This window comes from Scyliorhinus canicula, chromosome 28, assembly GCF_902713615.1.
Source record: "Scyliorhinus canicula chromosome 28, sScyCan1.1, whole genome shotgun sequence".
Taxonomy (NCBI): Eukaryota; Metazoa; Chordata; class Chondrichthyes; order Carcharhiniformes; family Scyliorhinidae; genus Scyliorhinus; species Scyliorhinus canicula.
In genome coordinates, this window is record NC_052173.1 from 10,290,181 (window position 1) to 10,312,989 (window position 22,809).

General features: G+C 45.3%; 1 protein-coding gene across 1 annotated transcript in view; it reads left to right on the forward strand.

Annotated features, from left to right (window-relative positions):
• The window catches only part of LOC119958096 (arf-GAP with GTPase, ANK repeat and PH domain-containing protein 1-like), a 129,441-nt gene that overhangs the window by 103,040 nt on the left and 3,592 nt on the right, over positions 1 to 22,809 (forward strand). The window contains exons 10-15 of the mRNA XM_038786325.1: positions 106 to 415; positions 6,117 to 6,176; positions 7,389 to 7,543; positions 8,847 to 8,937; positions 10,303 to 10,525; positions 12,163 to 12,418. Coding sequence (XP_038642253.1) covers positions 106 to 415; positions 6,117 to 6,176; positions 7,389 to 7,543; positions 8,847 to 8,937; positions 10,303 to 10,525; positions 12,163 to 12,418 — 1,095 coding nt within the window. The remainder of the gene's footprint in view (positions 1 to 105; positions 416 to 6,116; positions 6,177 to 7,388; positions 7,544 to 8,846; positions 8,938 to 10,302; positions 10,526 to 12,162; positions 12,419 to 22,809) is intronic.

Below are 22,809 nucleotides of genomic sequence, written 5' to 3' on the forward strand. Positions count from 1 at the left end.
GAAATCTTGGCCGCTATCAGTGGGCAAAGCCTTGGTTTAGCTTTTCATCCGAAAGGCAGCATCACCAACAGTGTAGCACTCCCTCTGTGCTGCATTCCAGTGTAACCTCCATTCCATGCTCAAGTCTCTGCTGTGGTTAGCACCACCTGTAGAAGTGTACCTCAATATGAGTCATGGATAGAGAAGAAACATTTAGAGGGGAGGACAAAATGGCCTCCAATTATCCACAGGGTACTTTTGAAAAAAAGAGGCTTATTTCATATCTACATTTTAGAAGTGGCTGCCACAGGCGAAGGTATCTCCAGTCCCTCGAGCAGCAAGCTGGACTCCCCGCCCTCTCCCCAGATAAGCCGAAGGAAGCATCGCAGGAAGAAGAGTGTGAGCAGGGCAGATGGCATGATGGGGCTGGCAGAAGGTGAGTCTGGCACTATGGAGTCTGTTTGTGACAGTCTAACTGCTCGGGAGATTAAGAAATGTTTTGAGTACTTGTCTGAATGAATTTGGTAACCAGTCAGGCCACCAACCTTTTTCAGAACATTTCTGCTGCCTGAATCTTGCTGCTCTTAGGGTTACAGGATTGGCCTGGAGTCTCCAGGAATTGAAGATAAATTTTCAGAACACTGCTGTGTGAAGTCTTGGAGATATATCAAAGGGACATTAAAAAAGATTTTAATTTGTCATTTTCTTTGAACATTTCCCTTTACCAGATACAAATATATTGAAGATGGAGAGGGGGGGGGGGGGTGGGGGGGGGGGGAGAGGCTGTTTGGCTGACAGTCAAACATCATCCAATTGTGTAATGAATCTTTTTACTTTAACAGGCGTAGGAAGGCCGTGCATCACAAGGATGGGTGTGATGGCTGGAGAATGGGGGGCAAATCATGTGATAAAACCTATAGGAATACACTTCAATCACAGTTAGCAACCCTAGCAGCTCTTCACTGTAAATCCTAAAGCTCAGTTTTCAGTGGTGGAATGATTATGCTGCTAGTTTGGACAGCGAAGGCCATTCTGTTTTCCTCCCTCATTTTCCTACCACAGCTCATCAAATGACCCAACAGAAAATTGTTCATACTCTCCTGATGGAGGCAAAGGAGTTTCAGCAACAAACAGCTTTTGAGCCTCAGATATTCCTCTGAGGAATCACAGACTCTCCGAGCACAGAAGATCATTTGGCCCATCGTCCCTGTGCTAGCTCTTTGAAAGATCCATCCAATTATCCCAGTCCCCCTGCTCATTTCCCTGTAGTTCTGCAGGTTTGTCCCACAGGTTAGCACAGTTGCTTCACAGCGCCAGGGTCCCAGGTTCGATTACCGGCTGGGTCACTGTCTGTGTGGAGTCTGCACGTTCTCCCCGTGTCTGCATGGGTTCTCCGGGTGCTCTGGTTTCCTCCCACAGTCCAAAGGTGTGCAGGTTAGGTGAATTGGCCATGATAAATTGCCCTCAGAGTCCAAAAAGGTTAGGTGGGGTTATTGGGTTACGGGGATAAGGTGCAGATGTGGGCTTTAGTGGTGTGTTCTTTCCAAGGGCCGGTGCAGTCTCGATGGGCCGAATGGCCTCCTTCTGCACTGTAAATTCTATGATTCAAGTATATACCCGATTGAATCTGTCCATCAGAGTGTGACAGACACGGAATGCAAGCTGAATGTGCTGTTCTTTATATAAAGATATATAAAACACAGTTCATTAAGCTCATGTTTCCTGTCCAGCATATTCCTCTGTGCACTTCAGTGTTGCCCTCAAATTTCAGCATCCTACTTCATTAAAAAGAAAACTATAGACAGAGGAACGTTACAGGAATACAAAATGCCAGAACCAAAATGCATCCCCTCAACTGATCTCCAGATGAACTCACTCTGGGTTTACTTAACAGCAATTAACCTTTGTAGTCTTAAACGAAATGCACATTGACATTTTGATGGAAGAATTTGCAGAGTATTCTGACCATGGAACAATTAAACTTTGACCGAAGCTTCTGTTTACTTTTCTAGTAGACTTTTTTATTTGCCTTACAGGGCCAGAGCTGCACTATAACAGAATAATATATTGTGCATTACAAAACTCCAGTCTTTATTAAACAGCATTTCATCCCAGTTACCAGGACTAGTGCCACGGGACTTATGACACAGGCTATTCCTAAAAAGTCTTGCGTCTGGCATGATTCTCAAAATAATAAACTATGTCACAGAAACGAGAAATAGTTTTTTGGAAAACAAAAGAAAACGACTCATTAATTGGGGACCTGAAATTTCCACGCGGTTAAAACTGCCCTCTTGGTTGAATTCCGAAGTTGATTTTGCTTGAAATAGCTGGACTTACCGACTGGATACAGGCCAGTTTATTAACTAAACATCGCAACTGTGTCCTAGATACCAGACTACAATGTGATTGGAGATCTGATGTGTGTCAAAATTCAGGTATTATACAGGAAAACATAAAAAAACACAGAAATTCAAAATAGCAATTAACCTCAGGATGTGTGTTTAACAGTAATTAACTTCTAATTCTAATTTAATCAGGCTGTGCCTATTCACTGCAATTAGACTTTGTGATGGATTAGATTAAGCACAACTTTAAGTAACAGAATAATACATAGTATCATTCCATTACCATGATCAAAGCCCTGGGAGATCTATTAGTAAGCAACTTTATCCTGAATATCCAATTGGGAGACATAAATAATGCAGCCTGGTGGTGTAACACAGAAAAACATTGGTTCTGCACAATAGGTCCCTGCATAATAAACTCTGAACAATTAGGGAAGCACCAAGCAGAGGGAATGCTCCTCCCAGAGGAAAGGGAGCAGGAATGGAGTGAGAAGTCGCAAGGGGTAAGACATTGTAACATAATGTGAATGCAGTGTCGCTCCAGCAGCTGATCACACCAGCAGTGGCAGCAAACTGAGAGCATGTCATAGCAGCAATGGGCGCCAGGCTACCCATCCAGTCTGCATTGGAGAGGCAAAGTGGGCCTACAGGAAGAGGTGAAATTTAGCTCCAATGAGTACATTGTACCTTTGGGAGCTATGCAGTTGGTGTCTTACACATTGAGCTGTGATATCTTCAATCTGCTGCCTGTTTTGTGAAGCAGACCTAGAAACCATGTTGCTCTAGAGTGCTGTTGAATTTGTTTTGTTCCAGATCATATTTTCCTGGTTTAGTGTGAGTGATAGACCCTGGAATACAACACGGGAGCAAGTTGGATTTTTCCTTCTCTGTCTCCATTTGTAGAAATTTTGACAGACGTGAGCTGTTCATAGTATATCCAGGATTTCCAGTGAAGATTCCACTTTGCCTCATCTGACGATGCCTTTTTTTAAGTAGGTGATACCAAGCTCAACTCGAGCACAGATCTAGTCTTATGGTCAAGTTAATATAACTAAATTAATACTACATTTGAAAGATAGGCTGCATCACAGATATATACCGTAGCTGATAGAAATCCAAACTTGGGCAAGTATTCCTCCTCTTTCCAGCTCAGCTCTGCCCTGTTCTCTCAATCCCCCCCCCCCCCCCCCCCCCCCCATATGACGGAGTGGTGATTAATCTCACACGATCCCTGACTATAACTAATTATTGGACTATTCAATTACAGGGAGCGTCACTGCACATAGTCTTATTCTCTCCTCACTCAATGTACACTCATTCTCACATCGTCCCCACAGGAGTTTCCGCCAGTACTAGCTATGGTAACCCTGAGATTGTGGTACTGGGCTATAAACGCAAGAGGTTGAGAGTTTAGCTCTTACTGGAGCATGTTGTCAAATTGAATTAAATCGTGCTCATTTGTGGGCTGGCACCAGAACGTGACCGTGAGATCTGCTGGATTGTCCCAACTGGTTCACTAAAGTTCTTAAGGAAAGAGAACCTGCCAGCCTTGCCCTATCTGGTCTTCATGTGATTGTATAGCCACATAACCCTATTGGCTCAAAATATCTACCGGGCACTAAATACTGACTTTGCCAGTGTCAGCTATCTCCTTGGTCCATGAGGCCAGTTGAATATCCATAGATGCCACACTGGCTGGTCATTACAAACCAGTGGCCAATCCTGGAACCTTCCTGTTGCTGAGGGAGTTGAGCTAATTTGGGGGCTCCACAAAGCATAGCTTCATCATGTTTGTCAGGAATTGACTTTCTGGGGCTGGTTCAGCTCAGTGGGCTAGACAGCTGGGTTGCGATGCAGAACAAGGCCAGCAGCGGCGATTCAATCCCCGTACCACTTTACCCGAACAGGCGCCGGAATATGGCGACTAGGGGCTTTTCACAGTAACTTCACACTTGTGACAATAAAAGATTATTATTATTATATCTCTAGTGATTAGGGGAGGTTAGAGGCCAATAGCAATTCTCATCGGAAAACAATTGGACCTTTATTTTCACGGTTTTGTTTCCTCGTCTTCTCATTAAGGTAATTATTGGTCTAAAATGCCCAATTGTAAACCAAATAATTTTCCTAAACAACACGCACATACTTACAATAGCACTGATAATTCCAATGTCATGTAAACATGTATTTATTTGTATTCATCAAGCAGCTGTCCTTGGGTTCCGTTCCATTCAGTTTAATTAACACATAGACGGGGTGGAAAGGGAAATTTTACTATCTTCCTATGATCAGCAACAAAGTCATTAAATTCTAGTAGCTCTTTATTTTCATTTATTATTGGACATATTCTCTTTCTACCCCAACTGAAAAGAAAGTTAAACTGTCTGCCTCAAACAACTGGGATTAACTTCTCTGCTGCCACAGCCAGCATATTGTGCTGTGCCTTGTGCCACTGAGATGTCTCATTTGCCTGTCTGGGTGGATGTCAAAGATCCTGTGGTACTCCTGGAAGACCAACCAAGGGAGTTCTCCCTATTCTGCTCACTATCTCTCCCTCCCTCCCCCTCAACTAACACCACTGGGAAGAAATGGGCTCAACAGTGCTGTTTGTGGGATATTGCTGTGCATTAAATGGCAGCTACATTTGTCTAGATTTAAAAAAATAAATTTAGAGTACCCAATTATTTTTTTTCAAATTAAGAGGCAATTTAGCGTGGCCAATCCACCTACTCTGTACACCTTTGAGTTGTGGGGTGAAACCCATGCAAACACTGGGAGAATGTGCAAATTCCACTCGGACAGTGACCCAGAGCCGGGATCGAACCTGGGGCTAACCCACTGCACCACCATGCTGCCCTTACATTTGTCTACATAATGATAGTTAAAGTAACTCATTGCAGGTGAAGTGTTTTGAGGCGTGTCTCCAGGGTGTATGTAAGTCTGACTTTGAACCATTCCTGTTGGAGCCCCCACCACCACTTTACATTTAATGCAGATATCCCTGCCTTTACCAAATTTGATAGCTGGGTTCCCATTCATGACATGTCTTCCTCCATCCCTACAGCTTTGCAGAAAACGTAAGGCTCCAGACAACTTCTATTTAATCTACGACATGAGGCAAGCGGCTGCACCATCTATATGGGGGGGGGGGGAAAGGAGGCTAGAGGAAGGTTTAAAGTTTAGCAGTCATTACCCGGGTTGGAGAAGCCTTTTGTCTCCAGTTGTCAGGAGGCTACTTGCTGCTAGAGTTTCTCATGGAAAATGAGAAAAAGGATGTTGATTAAGCTTTATTAATAGTTCTTATTTTAATGGTTAATCAGAGAAGTGTGTGTAGTATACAGTCATCTTGCACTGTGGGTGGGAGAGTGAGTGAGTTTGAAAAGAGACAGGATAACTAGTTCTTCAGATAGCAATAGATGGGCTCCTGACAGTGTGTTGTGACAAAAGGCTGATCAGTCCCTGTTCAACAGTGAATTGTTGCTCTCAGTGAATGCAAACATTCACATCAGAGCTTGTTCCTAGTCTGTTGGTGAAATAATAAAAATGAATTGGTATCAAGAACTTGAGATGAGAGGTGCGTTTTGCATATCGAATGCATGTTCTGAGTCTTTGGCGTGAATGGAAGAATTATCATTTAATGTGAGACTCAAAGGATTGATAGCACCCAAAGTCTGTACCCTAGATCAGCTTTTGCAGTTGTTGATGTCCTACTGTGCTTTGCAGTAATCTTTTCTCCAATGTCTTTCTCCAATTGCTTCTGCTCCTTGCTTTTCTGGATTCTGGGTGCAGCCAAACGCAGGGTGTGGAAATTAAAGCGTTTTGGTAGTTTAAGAAATATTTACAGAGCAGGTAAAGTCATTTTAAATTGTATCCAGTGGCTAGAACCATTGTTAGTTGTTGTGTGTGTTCTGTCCAGAGTAAATCTTGTGTTCAACCGTCTGTCCTGTTCCTTTGCGTTTCAGTGTCTTCTTGCATTCCTGAGCCTGTCTGGACTGTGAATCCTATGTTTAATGTTCTTCTGGTTTAGCTACGTGTATGGACAGGGTGGGGGGGGGGGGGGGGGGGGGGGGGGGGAGAAGGAACAGACAAAGGGGCAGCCCAGTATATATTTTCTAGATAATGGAAAGGAAATTTGTGTTGATGATCAGTGTATGCAAAATAAAGGCCAGACGTCCTGCTTATTACAAGAAGTAGGTCCTGTTAATTAAATTGCCTGGTAAAGAATTTTGTTAGCCTGCAAATCCATTTTGACGGATACTCAATGAGGCTCTTGCAAAAGAAAGATTCCCGGTGTTAGAACTCCTTAAAATCTGAAGGAGGATGTCCTCTGGTCATATTGTCAACAAATTTGTCAGCATAATGTTGCTATGTCTCGCAAAATTATAAAAATCCTTAAAGAATATGTGACTTGTAGAGCATATTCCCCCCTCCCTGCCCTGGGTGGTATCCTGGGGTAGAATTCCATGGATTCTGGCCTCTCCTTTGGTAATTTGGCCCTAGTGGCCACTCCTGACTTGTGTCTTTGGACAGAGAATACCCACAGGCCAGTTGAGTTTGGTACAAGTCCATCGGGGAAGGCAATCCGTCGCTGGAATCTTGGCTGATCGGTCCACTGAACCTGGGGCATTGAGGCAAACTGTTGTGCCTCTGCTGATTTGACTCAACATAGACCAGAGATTGACCTTGGAACATTCCTGGTTTTTACAGCTGTCTCTCACTGGCCAGTAATTTTATTAACTTAACCAGAGGGGATGTTGGGGAACCTGTTGAACAAATTGATTGGATATATTTTCAACCTCACGAAAAATAATTTTTTGATATTCTATTAATCTGTAACCATTACCTTTAAACTTTGTGTGATTGCTTAATCTGTTTCACATGAATACATAGTTCCTTTTAGCAAGTGCAAATCTGTAGGCGGCACACTGTGAACTCACTGCTTATTTATATCCAACATTGGGTAAGAGTGCCAAAGTCACAGACCTTTGCATCAGTGACTGCTTCACAATGCTGTTGGAAAATGATACATTTTCTATTTCCTTCTAATTTTCCTTATTACAGACCAAGAGGAGAACATTGAGTTCACCATTGTCTCCAGCACCGGTCAGATGTGGTACTTTGAAGCGGTGAATTTTGAGGAGAGGGATGCCTGGGTCCAAGCCATTGAGAGTCAAATCCTGGCCAGTCTGCAGTCCTGTGAAAGTAGCAAAAACAAGGTAATTCAACCAGCAAAGCCCAGAGTATGATTATTGTTAATGTCCTGTAAGCATTAAGGTATCTCAATCACTGTTCGCGCTACCTCCAAATGCAATCCTTAAATGCAGTAGATAAGATTGACTTTTATAGGGCATGAAACTAACTTGTGTAAGTGAATAATTTTGCAAAATGTGTGCTCGTCAAGGATGGCAGTGTTGGGGGACTCATTTTAGACAATTGTGTCAGCTTCAACTCTTCCCCATAGTAATGCTCCTCAAAATTAATTCAGCTTTTATATTCAACAGTTTAGTCGTTTGGTATTATTCTCAGAGAACGATAACTTTTTTAGAGGACAATAATCCCCACCACACCAGTGGAAATAACTGAAGGACAAGATTTCACTTTTAAGACTTTAACTATAACAAACTAAAATCAACATAGATCAAACATTAATTAGTAGGCAACTGAGAGATCAAACCAAAACATGTCTTGTGGAACACTTTTACTCAACGCCACGCTTCTGGAAAACAAGTAGCATTAAAGGGACAGTCTCAAATTCACTCCTAGCTCTCCAGCAGAGGTTCATTACTCCCAACACACCAGGTTGAACCTTTCAATGTCCTTCAGCAATTGTTCCACTCTGCCTGAATTTACTGGATCTGATTATCACCAGCAAAGCACGCCTCAATGAATCCCCCTATCTCACGGGTCACAATAGTTCTGACAATCCAGAATTCCGGAGGTCCAAATGGTTTAATTGGCTCTGGTAATACTGTTTTTTTTCATACAGAGCTTTACTTTTGCTTGCCATCATTTCGTAAAACTGAGAAGACCTGTTCCTGGGTGAATTCCAATTCTGTGCTCCATGCCGTTCAGAAGCAGCTTCTCTTCTGTTCTGTAGGTTTTTGTGAGAGGTGCTATAAACTACCACTCGACACCTCAGTAGGTGACTTTTATCCCTTCTCAACTCTCATTCCCATGGCAACCTGAAGTCACATTGGTGTTCACCAGGAATTTCAATTGCACCCCGTTCCAGAATTCTATTTCACTTTGCATTTCAAAATATCAGCATCTCGCAAACTTCAGTGTTCATGACACTTTGGTAACAATCTCGAACTTCAGTTGTGGCAACAGCAGACCAGTTACCTGACTCCAAACGAAATTTGGTTCCAGTTGATTTTCCAAATTCTTGACCAGATGTTTTCTCAGCTGCACTTTGACTCACTAGCGTTTCAGTCCACTGTGTATCAGAAGAAAGCATCCTCTTAATACTGCCTTCATGTGACTATCGAGTTCCCTAAATGCATTACTTTTATACTTTAGGCTCGGATGGACAGCCGGAGTGAAGCTGTTGCTCTTCAGGCAATAAGAAACGCCAAAGGAAATTCATTCTGTGTTGACTGTGCTGCTGCAAGTAAGGATTTATATTCACTTTTCAAAGCTGTGAGGGCAAAGTTCCCCATCAGCAAATTAAAGTTATTGATTCCTGTCAGGGTTTTGTCGTCTTTTTGTAAATTGGGCTCAATGTGAATATTTAAATTGCCAACCTCACTTGTGACTGGGACCCAGTATCACTTCATCAGGGTGACGTAGCAGCTAACTCTTATGTAGCACTGGGTCTTTACACCTAGATTGAGTTTAGTGTGCTGGAAATCGGGTTATTCCTGGGGTGGGGTATGGTGGTGCTACAGGGGCAGGGCCAATCACAAGTCTGTGGTGTTAGGGGAAATACTCCTGCCTCTCCTGGCTCCATAGGAAGGTGTTTCTGTAGAGAAACCTACCTTTGGTTGGGCCACAGAAACAGATTCCGAAGTGGAGTAGGTTCAATATCTGCCCTGCTCATGAAGTGACCAGTTTGTGAAAGAGGGTCTTTATGTTGAACCCATAATTTACATCTTTGAGGACCGCACGTCTGTTTTAGGCATCTGCCCAGGATGCCTGACAATATAAGGGCCCCACAAATTTGCTAATGGGACCAGTGTCTGTACAGATTCGGCAGTGGTCAGCTCACTGCTAAATTGGCCTTTTTTGTGTCTGTTTTATTCCTGAAAAATGGGTACAATGCAGACGAATTTCTAATCCAACGTATTTTAGATATTAGACTTAATAGAAGATTCTATTGGCTAAAGATCCATAGACTGACTCAGAATGGCTTTGAGGTCTTTTATCATGTTTCACATTTTATTCCATTTCTGATGCATTTAGATGAATCTGTCTGCAGTCTTCTTGACAGTTCATTAACCAATGCTGTTTCTACCAGAGGTAGTATTATAAGCCAACGTGTGAAGAAAACAAATGAACACCGCCATGCCTCAAACACTCGCATGCTCCTTCCCAACCAATGAACAAGCTTGTCACCGAGCAAGAAAGCTGGTGGGAAAATGAGATGTCTAACCAGTGGGAACAGGGATTTATTTTTCATAATTGCTGCTATTATATGTCCATATTCTGACCCTCCCCAGGCCATGCACCAACTGTAGTGACAGGGTGAGCAATCTGCTCCCAGACCATACCTGTTCTTGTGCTGGCCATAGGTGTACAAGACAGGCCTGGTAGCTCCACCACGAGGCCTCCAACCCATGTCTACCTGCAACAGCATGGCTGAGGTGAGCAAATTGGTAGCGGAGAGAATGCATGTTCAACCCACAAGCCACCATGTGCTGCACCTTCTACATCTGCCGCACATTTATGAATTTTCAAATGTGACCACTATATTTTCATGTTTTATCCATTTCCAAAAACATGAACTGAGCTGTGAAATTTTGTTTCTCCCTTCCAGATCCCACCTGGGCAAGTTTGAACTTAGGAGCACTCATCTGTATTGAATGCTCAGGGATTCATCGGAATCTTGGGACCCATCTTTCGCGAGTACGATCTCTGGATCTTGATGACTGGCCTTTGGAGCTAACTCTCGTCTTGACGTCTATCGGAAATGAGATGGCAAACAGTGTATGGGAGAAGAATACTCAGGGACGCAGCAAGCCCACCCCAGAATCTACACGGCAAGTGAATGCTCAGCATTCTCTATTGCTAAGGTCACCAGTAAGGGGTTTTGGGTCTGTGGGAGTAGAATCATATTTCTAAATGATGTGAATGAATGTTTCTCATTACCAGCAGCAAATTTGCTTTGTGTATATGTGTATGTTCAGATATCTACTACCTCATTCTTTATATCTCCAGGACACCCGTTTCCAGTCTGGCTCAAAGCTACAGGTACTCCGAGGCACCCCGTGATGCTTGGAATCTCCACCTTCATTCTACATATTCTAGTGCTTTACCAAGCCCCTGTACACAGAAAATGTCATATCTCACAAATGCATAAAATAGAACTCCACTTCATCCTCATTTTGAAAACTTGAAATTTTCCATCTGAGCTCTTTAAAGTTTGTGGGACTGGAGGATTTCTGTCTGATTTAAATCTGTCAATCAACAGGTGCAGCTGCCTCCAATCCACTTGTCCTTGTAAAAGTTTAGGCTAAGCTAATGTTAAAACCAGCCTTTCGCTCACACAAAGATCAAAGAAGCCAGCAAGGGCTGGGTAAAAATAGGGATAAATAAAGCCTGTAGTCCATGTTTGGACAGCTCCACTCAAGTATGTCATGTGACTCCCATTTGAAGGTTTTAGTCCGTTGCTGTGGTGGCACAGAGAATAAATGATGTGTCAGATGTTGTACTGAGAACCACACAGATCACAAAGGTGTCCAATTCGATCCCAGTCATTGAATCATTCAATTATATAGCACAGAAGGAGGCCATTCAGCCCATCATGCCAGTGCTGAATTAACTGACCTCAGCCAGTAGGGAAGGATCCTATGTTTGGCTTCAGTGCCCCCACATTAGGGAACATCATCAACTTTGAAGAGGACAGAATTAAATTTGTCTGAATGTCATTCTTATCTCTTTGAGTGAATAGTCTGTCAACATTCAATGAGGTACCAAAAGGCTGTTATCACCTGTTCGAACACTGGGTTGATGTGAGGAAAGCAGAAAAGTATTCACATTCATACAAATGCAAAGTGCCGTCATTATGTCTAACTACAGGTATTACTAAATCTTAAAATTATTTTTATGAAAATAGCAACTGGGGTGGGGGCAAACACAGTGGCACAGTAGTTAGCACTGTTGCTTCACAGCTCCAGGGTCCCAGGTTTGATTTCCAGCTTGGGTCACTGTCTGTGAGCAGTCTGCATGTTCTCTCTGTGTCTGCGTGGGTTTCCTCCGGGTGCTCCGGTTTCCTCCCACAAGTCCCGAAAGACGTGCTGTTAGGTAATTTGGACATTCTGAATTCTCCCTCCGTGTACCCGAACAGGCGCCGGAATGTGGCGACTAGGGGATTTTCACAGTAACTTCATCGCAGTGTTAATGTGAGCCTACTTGTGACAATAAAGTTTATTATTATTATAAATTTTCTTGAGGTATTTCCAGCTCATCCACCGTAAGTTACACACCAGAGGTTTACCTGCCCTCCCTATATCCAACAGATTTCATCCTGTCGACATGCTAGAATGGCTTCTGCTAATCTCCGTCAGTCACATCCTTAAGCACACCCTTGTCTAAGAGCCATTGAATTATTGCTGTTTTAATTTGCTATTGGTCATAAATACCAAGACAACACTCTGACCTGTCCTTCCTGTTATAGGGAAGAAAGGGAAAACTGGATCAGGGCAAAGTACGAACAGAAGCTCTTTGTCGCACCCTTGAAATACCGTGATGCTCCCATTGGAAAGCAGCTGTTCCGAGCCATCATTGAAAAGGACTTTCACAGTATCTTACTACTACTTGCTCACGGCAAGAAGGAGCACATCAATGAATGCTCTGAAGATAAAGAAAAACGGACATCTCTGCATCTCGCCTGTGAACTGAAGGATGTAGTAATCACGCAGCTCCTTGTTTGGGTAGGTTTTATTCAGCCTGGCACTGGTCTTGTTCCTAGGTATTCTATTCTTTTCAGGATAGTTTTACCCCACTCAAATAGTGCCATGCTCCCCCTTGTCCCACCCCCTCACCAACTGGAAGGTTTTGTGTTCACACTGGTGAGGTGACAGTCTCTGATGCTCATTTACCTCAGTGGGTGATGTTGAACGGTTTTCACTTGGGTTGCTCATTGGAGAAAGGAGGAGCATCCCCTTCCTATCCTTGAATTAAGCTTGCAGTGGGACAACTATTGGGAGTGAACAGGTCTCTGACCCAGACAGAACCGCGATATCTCCACCCCACAACCTTCAAGCAAGCTGCAGAATATGTGGCCTTTAAAGCCTATCAGAAGAACAAACCTAGACGACGGCAGGTCATATCGATACAAATTAAACATTTCTGATTTTTTTTATAATCAACCAGATAGCAAGTATTCAACCCGAGGTTTGTCAGTGAACCAACTACCATCCTGACATGGAAGTATTGTTTCTTCCCTGTTGCTGAGTGAGAATCCTGGAACTCCCTTCCAAACGGCATTGTGGGTGTATCTATACCACATGGACTGCAGCGATTCTTCTCGAGAGCAACTAGGGATGGGCAATAAATGCTGGCCTTGTCAGTGACGCCCACATTCCAGGAAAGAATAGAATAAAATTAATCCTTAAATCTTTGGTGTCAACATCATTAAAAACAGAAACTCTAATTGGCTTCTGATATAAGTTTGTGTCTCCATACATACATAAAAGATAGGAGGAGGCCTTTTGGCCCTTCGAGCTGCTCCACCATTGATCACGATCAAGGCTGATCATCCAACTCAATAGCCTAATCCTGCTTTCTCCCCATAACCGTTGATCCCATTCTCCCCAAGTGCTATATCCAGCCGCCTTTTGAATATATTCAATGTTTTGGCATCAACTATTCCTGTGGTAATGAATTCCACAGGCTCACCACTCTCTGTGTGAAGAAATGTCTCCTTATATTTGTCCGAAATGGTTTACCCTGAATCCTCAGACTGTGACCCCTGGTTCTGGACACACCCATCATTGGTAACATCTTCCCTGCATCTACCCTGTCTAGTCCTGTTAGAATTTTATAAATCTCTGAGATCCCCCCCTTATTCTTCTGAACTCCAGCGAGAACAATCCCTAAAGTCCAGTTTCTATGAATTATTGGCACCAGATACAGAACTGTCCAATTTAATGATGAGCCCATCTGCTGTGTCTTTAGATTTCCACACCGTGCACAGTTATTGAACCATCCTCTGAGAGAACAATAACTGGTATACAGGTTGCACAGAGCTCAACAATGCTGCTGGTAGGATTTTAGGGCAACACAGCAAATTTAGACATGGGCTCTTCCACTGCACAGCCCTACGTTTTACCCCATTCAACCCACACCACACACATACACCTCTTTGTAATTCACCACCAGATGTCTCTTGGTTCTCAACAGATACATTTTCCTCACATCATCATAAGTATTTTGTATACTTTGGTAACCTGCATTCATGTAGCGCCTCATCATTTCGCAGAAACATCCAAAATGCTTCACATAATGAATTACTTTGAAAAGCACCAGCTGATTTCATCTGTGGGAAGTGCACCCAACTCCAGCTCCTCAAAAACCGTGTTAGGGACCTGGAGCTTGAGCTGGATGAACTTCGGATCATTCGGGAGGCAGAGGGGGTCATAGATAGGAGCTTCAGGGAAGTAGTTACACCAAAGACTGGAGATAGATGGGTAACTGTAAGAGGGACTGGGAAGAAGCAGTCAGTGCAGGGACCCCCTGCGGTCGTTCCCCTGAGTAACAAGTATACCGTTTTGGATACTTGTGGGGGTGACGACTTACCAGGGGTAAGCCATGGGGTACGGGCCTCTGGCACGGAGTCTGTCCCTGTTGCTCAGAAGGGAAGGGGGGAAAGGAGTAGAACATTAGTAATTGGGGACTCAATAGTCAGGGGCACAGATAGGAGATTTTGTGGGAGCGAGAGAGACTCACTTTTGGTATGTTGCCTCCCAGGTGCAAGGGTACGTGATGTCTCGGATCGTGTTTTCCGGGTCCTTAAGGGGGAGGGGGAGCAGCCCCAAGTCGTAGTCCACATTGGCACTAACGACATAGGTAGGAAAGGGGACAAGGATGTCAGGCAGGCCTTTAGGGAGCTAGGATGGAAGCTCAGAGCGAGAACAAACAGAGTTGTTATCTCTGGGTTGTTGCCCGTGCCACGTGATAGTGAGATGAGGAATAGGGAGAGAGAGCAATTAAACACGTGGCTACAGGGATGGTGCAGGCGGGAGGGATTCAGATTTCTGGATAACTGGGGCTCTTTCTGGGGAAGGTGGGACCTCTATAGACAGGATGGTCTACATCTGAACCTGAGGGGCACCAATATCCTGGGGGGGAGATTTGTTAGTGCTCTTTGGGGGGGTTTAAACTAATTCAGCAGGGGCATGGGAACCTGGATTGTAGTTTTGGGGTACGGGAGATTGAGAGTACAGAGGTCAGGAGCACAGATTTGACTTCGCAGGAGGGTGCCAGTGTTCAGGTAGGTGGTTTGAAGTGTGTCTACTTCAATGCCAGGAGTATACGAAATAAGGTAGGGGAACTGGCAGCATGGGTTGGTACCTGGGACTTCGATGTTGTGGCCATTTCAGAGACATGGATAGAGCAGGGACAGGAATGGTTGTTGCAGGTTCCGGGGTTTAGGTGTTTTAGTAAGCTCAGAGAAGGGGGCAAAAGAGGGGGAGGTGTGGCGCTGCTAGTCAAGGACAGTATTACGGTGGCGGAAAGGATGCTAGATGGGGACTCTTCTTCTGAGGTAGTATGGGCTGAGGTTAGAAACAGGAAAGGAGAGGTCACCCTGTTGGGAGTTTTCTATAGGCCACCTAATAGTTCTAGGGATGTAGAGGAAAGGATGGCGAAGATGATTCTGGAAAAGAGCGAAAGTAACAGGGTAGTTGTTATGGGAGACTTTAACTTTCCAAATATTGACTGGAAAAGATATAGTTCGAGTACATTAGATGGGTCATTCTTTGTACAATGTGTGCAGGAGAGTTTCCTGACACAATATGTTGACAGGCCAACAAGAGGCGAGGCCACATTGGATTTGGTTTTGGGTAATGAACCAGGCCAGGTGTTAGATCTGGAGGTAGGTGAGCACTTTGGAAACAGTGACCACAATTCGGTGACCTTTACGTTAGTGATGGAAAGGGATAAGTATACCCCGCAGGGCAAGAGTTATAGCTGGGGGAAGGGCAATTATGATGCCATTAGACATGACTTAGGATGTGTTGGTTGGAGAAGTAGGCTGCAAGGGTTGGGCACACTGGATATGTGGAGCTTGTTCAAGGAACAGCTATTGCATGTTCTTGATAAGTACGTACCAGTCAGGCAGGGAGGAAGGGGTCGAGCGAGGGAACCGTGGTTTACCAAAGAAGTGGAATCTCTTGTTAAGAGGAAGAAGGAGGCCTATGTGAAGATGAGGCGTGAAGTTTCAGTTGGGGCGCTTGATAGTTACAAGGAAGCGAGGAAGGATCTAAAGAGAGAGCTGAGACGAGCAAGGAGGGGACATGAGAAGTCTTTGGCAGGTAGGATCAAGGAAAACCCAAAAGCTTTCTATAGGTATGTCAGGAATAAAAGAATGACTAGGGTAAGAGTAGGGCCAGTCAAGGACAGTGGTGGGAAGTTGTGTGTGGAGGCTGAGGAGATAAGCGAGATACTAAATGAATACTTTTCGTCAGTATTCACTCAAGAAAAAGATAATATTGTGGAGGAGAATGCTGAGACCCAGGCTATAAGAATAGATGGCATTGAGGTGCGTAGGGAAGAAGTGTTGGCAATTCTGGGCAAGGTGAAAATAGATAAGTCCCCGGGGCCGGATGGGATTTATCCTAGGATTCTCTGGGAAGCCAGGGAAGAGATTGCTGAGCCTTTGGCTTTGATTTTTAGGTCATCATTGGCTACAGGAATAGTGCCAGAGGACTGGAGGATAGCAAATGTGGTCCCTTTGTTCAAGAAGGGGAGTAGAGATAACCCCGGTAACTATAGGCCGGTGAGCCTAACGTCTGTGGTGGGTAAAGTCTTGGAGAGGATTATAAAAGATACGATTTATAATCATCTAGATAGGAATAATATGATTAGGGACAGTCAGCATGGTTTTGTGAAGGGTAGGTCATGCCTCACAAACCTTATCGAGTTCTTTGAGAAGGTGACTGAACAGGTAGACGAGGGTAGAGCAGTTGATGTGGTGTATATGGATTTCAGTAAAGCGTTTGATAAGGTTCCCCACGGTCGGCTATTGCAGAAAATACGGAGGCTGGGGATTGAGGGTGATTTAGAGATGTGGATCAGAAATTGGCTAGTTGAAAGAAGACAGAGAGTGGTAGTTGATGGGAAATGTTCAGAATGGAGTTCAGTTACGAGTGGCGTACCACAAGGATCTGTTCTGGGGCCGTTGCTGTTTGTCATTTTTATAAATGACCTAGAGGAGGGCGCAGAAGGATGGGTGAGTAAATTTGCAGACGACACTAAAGTCGGTGGAGTTGTAGACAGTGCGGAAGGATGTTGAAGGTTACAGAGGGACATAGATAAGCTGCAGAGCTGGGCTGAGAGGTGGCAAATGGAGTTTAATGTGGAGAAGTGTGAGGTGATTCACTTTGGAAAGAATAACAGAAATGTGGAATATTTGGCTAATGGTAAAATTCTTGGTAGTGTGGATGAGCAGAGGGATCTCGGTGTCCATGTACATAGATCCCTGAAAGTTGCCACCCAGGTTGATAGGGTTGTGAAGAAGGCCTATGGTGTGTTGGCCTTTATTGGTAGAGGGATTGAGTTCCGGAGCCATGAGGTCATGTTGCAGTTGTACAAAACTCTAGTACGGCCGCATTTGGAGTATTGCGTATAGTTCTGGTCGCCTCATTATAGGAAGGACGTGGAAGCTTTGGAACGGGTGCAGAGGAGATTTACCAGGATGTTGCCTGGTATGGAGGGAAAATCTTATGAGGAAAGGCTGATGGACTTGAGGTTGTTTTCGTTAGAGAGAAGAAGGTTAAGAGGTGACTTAATAGAGGCATACAAAATGATCAGAGGGTTAGATAGGGTGGACAGCGAGAGCCTTCTCCCGCGGATGGATGTGGCTAGCACGAGGGGACATAGCCTTAAATTGAGGGGTAATAGATATAGGACAGAGGTCAGAGGTGGGTTTTTTACGCAAAGAGTGGTGAGGCCGTGGAATGCCCTACCTGCAACAGTAGTGAACACGCCAACATTGAGGGCATTTAAAAATTTATTGGATAAGCATATGGATGATAAGGGCATAGTGTAGGTTAGATGGCCTTTAGATTTTTTCCATGTCGGTGCAACATCGAGGGCCGAAGGGCCTGTACTGCGCTGTATCGTTCTATGTTCTATGTTGTAATGCTGCACCCGTTTTGAGCTGCGCAAGATCGCATAAGCAGCAATAAGACTGACAGCCTAAAATGTTTTAATGGGCAATTTATCATGGCCAATCCACCTAACCTGCACATCTTTGGGTTGTGGGGATGAGATCCACACAGACACAGGGAGAATGTGCAAACTCCACACGGACTGTGACCCAGGGCCGGGATCGAACTTGGGACCTCGGTGCCGTGAGGCAGCAGTGCTAACCACCGTGCCACATTGCCACCCAACTCTGCCTTAATATTCAAAGATTCAGCTTCCACTGCCTTTTGAGGACGAGAGTGCCAGAGACTCGCCCCCTCTGAGAGAAAAGAATTCTCTTCATCTGTCTTAAATAAGCAACCTATTATTTTTAAACAGTGACCCCTAGTTCTAGATTCTCCCACATGCGGAAAAATCAAGTCGCTTCTTAACTTTCTGAACTCCAATGGATACAGATCTAACCTCTTCAAGATCTCTCTGCTCCTCCACATTGCCAAGAACCCTACCATTAACCCTGTATTCCGCATTCATATTTGTCCTTCCAAAATGGACAACCTCACACTTGTCAGGGTTAAACTCCATCTGCCACTTCTCAGCCCAGCTCTGCATTCTATCTATGTCTCTTTGAAGCCGACAACAGCCCTCCTCACTATCCACAACTCCACCAATCTTCGTATCGTCTGCAAATTTACTGACCCACCCTTCAACTCCCTCATCCAAGTCATTAATGAAAATCACAAACAACAGAGGACCCAGAACTGATACCTGCGGTACGCCACTGGTAACTGGGCTCCAGGCTGAATATTTGCCGTCCACCACCACTCTCTGACTTCTATCGACTGGCCAAATTTCCCACTATCCCATGCCTCCTTACTTTCTGCACAAGCCTACCATGGGGAACCTTATCAACTGTCTTACTAAAATCCATGTACACCACATCCACTGCTTTACCTTCATCCACATGCTTGGTCACCTTCTCAAATAATTCAATAAGACTTGTAAGGCAAGACCTACCCCTCACATATCCGTGCTGACTATCTCTAATCAAGCAGTGCCTTTCCAGATGCTCAGAAATCCTATCCCTCAGTACCCTTTCCATTACTTAGGTTACCAAGTAAGACTAACTGGCCTGTAATTCCCAGGGTTATCCCTATTCCCTTGTTTGAACAGGGGCACGACATTCGCCACTCTCCAATCCCCTGGTACCACCCCTGTTGACAGTGAGGACGAACAGATCATTGCCAACGGCTCTGCAATTTCATCTCTTCCCATAGAATCCTTGGATATATCCCGTCAGGCCCAGGGGATTTGTCTATCCTCAAGTTTTTCAAAATGCCCAACACATCTTCCTTCCTGACAAGTATCTCCTCAAGCTTATCAGTCTGCTTCACGCTGTCCTCTCCAACAATATGGCCCCTCTTGTTTGTAAATACTGAAGAAAAGTACTCGTTCAAGACCTCTCCTATCTCTTCTGACTCAATACACAATCTCCCGCTACTGTCCTTGATCGGACTCACCCTCGCTCTAGTCATTCTCATATTTCTCACATATGTGCAAAAGGCCTTGGGGTTTTCCTTGATCCTACCCGCCAAAGATTTTTCATGCCCTCTCTCAGCTCTCCTAATCCCTTTCTTCAGTTCCCTCCTGGCTATCTTGTATCCCTCCAGCGCCCTGTCTGAACCTTGTTTCCTCAGTCTTTCATAAGTCTCCTTCTTCCTCTTAACAAGACATTCAACCTCTCTTGTCAACTATGGTTCCCTCACTCGACCATCTCTTCCCTGACTGACAGGGACATACATATCAAAGACACGCAGTACCTGATCCTTGAACAAGTTCCACATTTCACTTGTGTCCTTCCCTGACAGCCTATGTTCCCAACTTCTGCACTTCAATTCTTGTCTGACAGCATTGTATTTACCCTTCCCCCAATTATAAACCTTGCCCTGTTGCACGCACCTATCCCTCTCCATTACTAAAGTGAAAGTCACAGAATGGTGGTCACTATCTCCAAAATGCTCACGCTGGCGCTCCTGCGCATGCGCTAACTCGTGCAGGCCGGCGGAGGCCCTTCAGCGCCGGCTGGCGCGGCGCCAACCCCGCCAGCGCTGGCCTAGCCTCTGAAGGTGTGGAGGATTCCGCACCCTCCGGGCTGTCTGACGCCGGAGTGGTTCAGGCCACTCCTTGGTGCCGGTACGGTCCGCCCCGCCGGGTAGGGGAGAATCCCGCCTCGTGTATCTCCATTTAAAAGGCGTCAGCGACCGCAATTCTCCATGTAAAAGCCGGTCGCGGCTGTTGGTGCTTCTCCAATATTTGAGACAACCGCAAGAATGGCGGGGCCGATTGCTCCATGACACTCCCGACACCCGCCTGCGACCCACCCGGGAGCTGCGACACTGACTTTGAGAAACCCTGCCCTGCACCATGAGCTTTCACTTTCCGCAGTAACCTTTGATGTGGTACCTTCTCGAATGCTTTCTGGAAATCGAAGTCCAGTACATTCACCGGTTCCCCTTTATCCTCAGAACATGCGACTCCTTAAAAAAGCTCCAATAAATTAATTAAACATGATTTCCCTTTGATAAAACCATGTTGACTCTGCCTGATTACTGGAAATCTTTCTAAGTGCCTTGCTATAACATCTTCAACAATGGCTTCTTGCATTTTCCCTGTGACAAAGGTTAGGCGAAGTCATCCGTTGTTTCCCATTTTCTGTCTCCCTCCCTTTTTGAATAAAGGAGTTACACTTGCTATCCTTCCAATGTAATGAGACCTTCCCCGAAGATAGTGGGGGCGATTCTCCGATATGGAGCCGTCGTGACCGCCGTCACGTTTCACGACGGCGCGAACCGGGCCCTGGTACGACCGATTCTGGCCCCCACAGGTTCATGCCGCTCCAGCCTCCTTTCCGCCGTGCCAACCCGTGCATGCGCAGTTGGACTGCGCCAACCTGCGTGTGTGCGGGGAACTTCTTTAGCGCGCCGGCCTGAACTCAACATAGAGTCGGTGTTCAGGGGCCAGCACGCGAGAAAGTAGGCCCGGGGGGGGGGGGGGGGGCGGGCGAGGCCGATCACGGGCCAGACCCCATCGGAGGGCCCCCCCCCCGACTGTTCCCGCAGAGTTCCCGTCGGCAGCGACCAGGGGTGAACGGCGCCGGCAGGACTCTGTCGTATCCAGGCCGGAGAATCGGCGGCCCCGCCGATGCCAGCGCCGTGCCAAATGCGCCGGTGCAAAAGGCATGGCGCCGGCACCTCTGAGAATCGTGCACCAGCGTTGGGGCGTCGTGGTGCGGTTGCGGCGATTCTCCGGCCCGGCGCGGGGCTCGGAGAATCGCCCCCAAAGAATTTAGCAAAGTTAAAACCAATGCATCAACTATCTTACTAGAAAAAAAAGAAAAAAAAACTATCTCACTAGACCCTTCTTTCTGCGCTACCTTTGCTCATCTGATTTTTCCAGTCTATATGTAGATTAAGTCCCCCATGATTATCAACGTACTTTCTGACAAGCTCCCATTATCTCCTCTTTCACGCTCTGTCCTACCGTATTAGGGAGCTTGTACACCACTCCCACAAGTGACTTGTTGCCTTTGTCACTTCTCATCTTAACCCTCCTACATCCTGGTTTCCTGAACATAGGTTATTTCTCTCTAATGTGCTCATACTATCACTGATTAACAGAGTCACCCCTCCACCTTTTCTTAGCTTCCTGCCCTTTTGAATGTCACATACCCTTCACTATTCAGTGCCTCAATCCATGTTGTCTCTGTAATGGTTATCAGATCATACCTGTGCTATCAGTTCATCTGTTTTGTTTCAAATGCCATGTGTATTTAGATACAGAGCCTTTAATTTTGTCACTTTATTTTTGTAGCATTTAGCCTTACCTGCTGATTTACTCTGAGGTTTGACTCACTGGCCCTGGCTGCCATGGTGTGTTTATCATTTACCACATTAGTACTTTTCTCGTTTGCTTTGCTTCCACTCTTTGGTTTGCCACATCTTCTTCAATTTGATCCGTTACCCCCAATATTTAGTTTACAACTCTCGTTACTTCCCTTGTTACACAGTTTGCAAGAAAAGCAGCCCCAGAACGGTTCAGATGTAGGCTGTCCCTAACTGTACAGACCCCACTTTCCCAGTATTGGTGCCAGTGCCCACAAACTGGAACCCACTTTCCCACACCAGTCTTTGAGCCACGCATTCATTTCTCTAATCTTATTTGTCCTATAACAATTTGCACGTGGCTCAGGTAATAATTATTTTTTTGAAGTTTTGCTTCTTAATTTGGTGCCTAGCTTCTCACTGACTATGCAAAACCCTCTTTCTTACCCCTGTCTATATTATCAGTACCTAAATGGAACACCACCATTGCAACCTCTCCCTCCCACTGCAGGTTCCTCTCCAGCCCGGGCACTGGGCAGGCAACACAGCCGTTTGGACTCCTTGCGACAGAGAAGTGTCAATCCCCCTCACTATGCTGTTCCCCTACTACCACTACATTCTTACATACACTCTCCCACTTGAATGGCTTCCTGTACCATAGTGCTCTGGTCAGTCAGCCCATCCACCCTGCAGCCCCTACTCTCATCCAAACAAGCTGAGAGAGCCTCAAACCTGTTGGACAATTGCAGAGGCTGCCACTCCTGCCCTCTGGATTCCCTTATCCGCCTCATTCAACCACAGGCACACTCTTCTGTCCCTGACCACAGCTATCCAATTAATTCCATTTCACTGCTTTTTCCCCATCGCCCTGCAATTATTTTCCCTTTCAAGCATTCATTATAAAGCAGCTGGTTTTAGCAATGAAAATGGTAGGGGACCAGGTTCCACACAATTCTGTCTAAAAGCTGGGGGCTATAGCACATTTCTGGAGACTGGATTCCCATCCAGGAGGTGATGGGCGCACTCCCCAAAGCCAACTGAAGTGCAATGCAGCGCAAATATGTAGTGCATAATAC